General features: G+C 44.6%; 1 protein-coding gene across 1 annotated transcript in view; it reads right to left on the bottom strand.

The window, feature by feature from the left end:
* Window positions 1-1,307: 1,307 nt before the first annotated feature.
* Window positions 1,308-6,000, bottom strand: part of HHIPL1 (HHIP like 1) — a 104,720-nt gene continuing 100,027 nt past the window's right edge. The window contains exon 9 of the mRNA XM_036752656.1: window positions 1,308-5,419. Coding sequence (XP_036608551.1) covers window positions 4,830-5,419 — 590 coding nt within the window. The 3' untranslated portion in view covers window positions 1,308-4,829. The remainder of the gene's footprint in view (window positions 5,420-6,000) is intronic.

Genomic DNA, 6,000 nt, shown 5'->3' with positions numbered 1-6,000 from the left:
AAGGATTGGGGGATGAATGTGAAACTGATTAAGTGTATATTAAAGAAATAAGACCAAATAGGAAATAACTGAAGATCTAACAGTGCTTCCTACTTCAAAGTGAGTCATGGCAAGTTCGATGACATATCTGAAAAGTTACTTAAAACTAGTCACACTTAGTGGAGAAGGAGATGGCGAACCACTCCAGCATCTTTGCCAAGAAAACACCAAATGTGGTCACAAAAGAGCTGGACATGACTGAAATGACTCAACAACCACAAAAACGTCATGTCTACTGAGTATGTAGTATGCTTCATTTAATAACTCATTAGAAAATTTTTACTACGAATGAAGAGGCAAAGGTAGGACCCTCTGACTTCAGATCCAGGGCTTTCCACCGTACCACAGTGGCTTGCCCAAGGGTACACCAGCAGTTCCTTTGAATTTAACTGCTTTACAGCTAAATGCAGGAGAAAGGAGTGGAAAGACCATTAGATTGGAAGCCGGAGAATCTGGGCAGTATTGAGTCGGTAGCATGGGACACTACCTGGGGACAGAAAGCACAGGATCAGTATATCATTGGAAGGATCTCTGTGCAACCAGGGGGCGGCAAATAGAGCATTAGGTACTGGAGGTGAGGCTGGGGAACTGTACCAGGATAGGGAAGAATAAGGATAAGGACACCTATAATATAGTGGGGCAGGGGCGGGGGAGGAAATACTTGAAAAAGTTAGAAGCCCTACATTTTGAATCTCAGCTCTGGGTGGCCTTGGACAAAGCATTTCCTCTCTCTAAGCCTCAATTTCTTCATTTATAAACTATAATTAATAATCCCTGCCCTTCCTACATTGCACCAATATTATGTAGGAGAGCGCTTTGGCAACAGTAAAGGACTGTGGAAATGGAAGCTATTCACTACTAAAGAGAGGTGAAAAGTGCTTCACATATGGTGCATTACCATTTGCAAAGTCTTCACGGTACACTGGCAAGAATGCTGGTCTTGGAGTCAAGGAGATCTGGGTTTGAGTCTAGATTCCACCCTTTACTAGCAGTGTGAACACAGTCACTTTCCCTTTTTAAGCCAAATTTTCCTCATGTGTAAAATGTGGCTAAGAATATCTGCACTACCTACCACACAGGAACGGTCTGAGGATCTCACTGTAAGGGCCTCTGAGTACGTATGACCTTATATTTTCACAGTTTCATCAGTTTTGCGCTACACCTCCAAAGTGCCCTGTCCATCTATACATGCAGCTAATTCTGAGATGGAGAATGGAATGGCCACCGACTAGTCCCACTTATAATACTTTCAAAGAAGAAGGACCAAGGTACTCAATGAAGCTATAAGAGACAAAGTAAAACAGAAATTCAAGCATTCAGCCTTTATTAGGGGCATGTTGCAATATGGCAGCAAAGATGATGTCCCTTCCCAGCCCCCAATACATTCTGTTCTCTGCAGCTCGAATGCTGGCAGGACCCTCAGACATAGGGGGCATTTGGTTGGGGTCACAGCCCAATTATACATACAGTCTCACAGACAGACTGCCATGACAGAGCCTGGGGAAATTCATTGACCCATCTAAGTTTCCTGTCACAAGAAGATGCCAAAATATGATGTAAAACTAATTTGAACAGGGTCTTTTTACAGACTGAATGTTCTGGGGAGGAGGGCAATGGGAGAACCAGGAAACCTGGGGGCTACAATGTGCTGTGTTACTTTGGGCAAGCTACTGCCCTTCTCTGGGGCTGAATTTCCTCCTTTGTAAAGGGAGAGAGCTATCTCCAAAGAAGGCCCACACTCTAACAGAATGAGACAAATCTCTAGAACCCATACGCACGCAAATCTCTCATACCTCCACGTCTTCATGCTATTCCCCATGCATAGAATGTCTTCTTTATCTTTGCCTGTTAAATTCCTACCCGTCCTTTAAAGCCCAACTGGAATGTTATCTCCTCTCCGAAGCTTTCCCTGATTCCCCAGACATAGACAACTTTTCCCATAGTACTGTGGTTTGCGATGCACTTTTCATATAATGATATGTTTTTGGAGAGACATAGCACTAGGCTCACCACAGAATAATGCATTTTTTTGCCATGGCACCGCATGAAAATCACCTATTAATGGGATCTATAGTGGTAGAGGGAATACATACCCCACCCCAAAAAAATTACATATCCTTAAAGTTGAAGGTGCTAACTATAGATACACTTCTTATCCCCTTACTAGACATAAGTGAGTTCCTTATAGCCATGGTGCGTGTTTTATCTAAACTTTATATCTCCTCCATCACCTAGTCAAGTGTTTTGCATACAGTAGGTGCTTACTAAATTGTTGTTATGTGGTTCATCAGTAATAGTCAATGGTTCCATGGCAGATTTCAGGGAGCTTGTATGGCGATTCCATACTTGAAGAGTTGTCATCAAAAAGCCAGGTTCTCAAGTTAATCTGATTATTCTCCTGCTTTCCCTGGGGTAAGTAGATCTCCTCTACTAGAATTTCATCTCCTTCCAAGTAGGGATTGTTTCATTTATTGGATTTCTATCCCTAGCACTTGGTACACAGTAGGCACTTAATAAGTGTTTGTTGATAGATTAACTGGATTCCAAGGGGTGCTGGCTCTGTGGGGATGGTACAAGCATGGTAGCTCCCACAGACCCTTATTCATACAGTATTTAAGGTAGGAACACTTCACCCATTAATCCCTCCCCTTTCTGATACTCCATAGGACTTTAGAATGTCAAAGTCGGAAGGGGCCTTGGGATCATAAAACAGGCTGTCAGACTGGGAAGCAACCTCAGGACCACAGAGCCATAGACTGCTAGAGTTGTATCATTCAGTCCAATTCTTTCACTTGAAAGATGAGAAAATGGAGTTTAGAGAAGTGACTTATTCAAGATCACAAAGCGACTCCACACTACCAGTAGTGCTTGCCCCACCCAATACTTCCTGAAGCTGCATCTAAGACTTCAGGAACGGTAAAGAAAAAAATAAGTATGGCTCCTGTGCTAAAGGCTTCTCATTTGCCTGCATCAGAGGAGGCAGAAACCACCCCCCTTGTGTCTTTGCCAAGCTTAGGCTACCTTGTGGGGGTAATTTTCACTCACAGGAAAGAGGAACCACCAGTCAGTCAACCAATCAGCAAGGATTTATTAAGGGCCTACTAAACAATCCCTACTTGAAATGAGTTCTAAGCTACAAAGTTATGACTGGTTTACTTGGTCAGTGCTCATGGTTGGGGACATCGGGTCATAGGGTTTAGAGCTGGAAGGGACTTTATATACCAGTCCACTCATTTGACAGATGAGGAAACAGAGGCACAGAAAGGTTGTGATTTACCTAAGGTCACATAGAGAGGAACCCGGGTTGTTCCCAGTAACTTCTGGCTCCATAAACTTGAATGTGGGAATCATGATGTTCAAAGAAGTGTAGGACTAACAGGGATCCCTACATAATATGAGAACTCCAATAGAAAGTTAAGAGCAGCGACTGTTTGTTTTTGTCCTCATATTTCTAATGTCCAGCACAGCAGGCATTTAATAAATGATTTGTGTAATTGAACTGAAGGCCCTCTACAGCATCCCTAACAGATGCCTAGCTAGTCTCTGCTTGAATCGTCTCCAGTGATGGGGAGTTCACTCTCTCAGAAGTCATCCTATTCCATTGCAGGATGGCTTCAATGATCAGCATTTATCTTAATGGTGAACCAAATGATCTTGATAGTGAACCAAAATTGCCCTTCCTGAACTTACATGCACTACTTTTAGTTCTGTTTTCTGGAGTCTATGAACACTCAGACAGTTGGCAAACATTTATTAAGTAACCACCGTGTTCCAGGCACAATGATAAGCTCTGGAGTCACAAAAGACTTGTCTTTTCCCTCTTTCCTATAATAGTTCCTTAAATATTGGAAGCAAGCAATCATGCCTCCCCTATGTCTTTTCTTCTCCACTAACCAGCTACAGTTATTTCACTGTTCCTCATTTGGCCTGGTCTCCAGTCCCCAGCTTGATCATCTTTCTCTCACTCTAGTCTATCAAAATCCCTCCTAAAATGGCTGGAGCTGAACACAATATCCCAGCTATTGCACAAACAGGGCAGAAGACATAGAGGTCCTTACCACTGTCACTCCAGACACTAGCCTTCTAATCATGAATCTGAAGAAAACAAGTGACTCCAATTCTGTACCTGCACAAACCTCAACAACGAGCACTGACTCTCCAAATTTTGCCCTGCTGTTCCTCTGAGTATTTAGAGGAAAAAGAAAGAAAGAGAGAGACAGACAGACAGACAGACAGACAGACAGAGAGAAAAGAAAGAAAGAAGGAAAGAAAGAAAGGAAGAAAGGAAGGGAAAAAGAGAAAGAAAAGAAGGAAAGAAAAAGAAAGAAGGAAAGAAAGGGAAAGAAAGGAAAGAAAGGGAAAGGAAGGAAAATCAAGAATGGAAAGAAAGAAAAGGAAAGGAAGGAAGGAAGAGGGAAAGAAAGTAGAGAAAGAAAGAAAAGGAAAAGAAAGAAGAGATAGGAAGGAAGGGAAGAGAAAGAAAAAGAAAGAAAGGAAAGGAAAGGAAGAAAGAGAAAGAAGAGAGGGAAGGAAGGAGGGAGGGAGGAAGAAAGGAAGGAAAAGGAGAAGGAAAGGAAGAGAAAAAAAGAAAAGAAGGTGAACAGAAGGAGGGAAGATCTCAGATACACACAAGTGCCCATGTGTGCACATACATACATTATACACACACATCATGCAAAATGGAGCCCACAAGGCCACTTGGCAGGGGAGAGAGAGAGGCTCCCCAGAACCATTCTCTTCTTGCCCCCATCATGCCCTTAGCGTCATGCTCCACAGCCACCCACACGCATCTATAGGTCAGGGTCTTGATAGCTGCACATCACTCCTGCATCTTCCTTGTGGTCACAGTTGTGTTTGCCAACCCCAGCATGCGAACACTCCAGAAGGTTTCTCTCCTGCCCTGTGCAGCGAACATCATCCAGAAGGATGGGCAGGGACTGGCCCTCGCCAAATTCTGCCCTCTTGGCCGCCTTGACCACATAGGGGAAGCCCAGTTGGCGGCAGACAACAGCTGCAGCCTTGGAGTCCCAAACATCATCACAGACAGTGCCCCACCTTCCGCTCACATAGATCTCCACTCGGCCCCGGTCCCGACCTGGGGACTGGTGGTTGAGCAATCGGACAGCACCATTCCGGGGAGCTGGGGGTGCTGTAGTTGGCCTTTTTTTCCTCCTCCCACCTCTCCGGCCAGAAGGCCGCCGCGTAGGGGTCAAAACAGATGCTGTGGGGGTCACTGAGCGGTTTCGGATGAGTTGCAAAATCTGCTCGACCCAGTCAGGTGTTGAAGAGGGTGTGGGCCTTGTGGTGGAGGTGCTCCGTCGTGGGGCTTTGGTGGTGGTTCGTGGTTTAGGCCGCGCAGTCACAGTCTGGGAGATGAACTCTGTGAAAAAGAAAGAGAATTGTGAGAAGCAACTTTCTCCCCAATTTTGGCCTTTGGTGATAGGATACTAGAGCCTCTGCCACTGATTTCTTTGAGAGAATAACCATGGAAGGACTGAGATTTCATCAATTCAGTTGCGGCTGGCCTTGGAAAACAGCATCCTCACTGCCCAGCCCTTTGGGGTATTCCGTATCTAAGATCTCAAGCAGCAAGCAGCACAGCCCAATACACGAGGCTCTTCCCAGGGATGCATGAAATCCAGAGTAACACAAACACAGAAACTTATCCAGAAACCTGGACTCCCTAGATTTATACTGCTCTTCCACCGCAGAATAATACTTGCTTCTCCAAGAATCACGAAATATCACATTTGGAAGACACTTTAGAGGCCATCTAGTGCAACCCATACCGGAAGCAGGAACCCTCCCTCCATGGCATCTCCAACAAGTGGTCCTGCACTCTCCACCTGGAGACCTCCAGGGTGCCCATTCCAGTTTTATGCCACTCTAAACTATGTCTCTCATTATATCTTTTTTTTAATTTGAAGTCAATTGGGGTTAAGTGATGTGCCCAGGGTCACA

This window comes from Trichosurus vulpecula, chromosome 3, assembly GCF_011100635.1.
Source record: "Trichosurus vulpecula isolate mTriVul1 chromosome 3, mTriVul1.pri, whole genome shotgun sequence".
NCBI lineage: Eukaryota > Metazoa > Chordata > Mammalia > Diprotodontia > Phalangeridae > Trichosurus > Trichosurus vulpecula.
The sequence above is the reverse complement of the archived record's forward strand: the minus strand, read 5'-3'. Positions and strand labels throughout refer to the sequence as shown.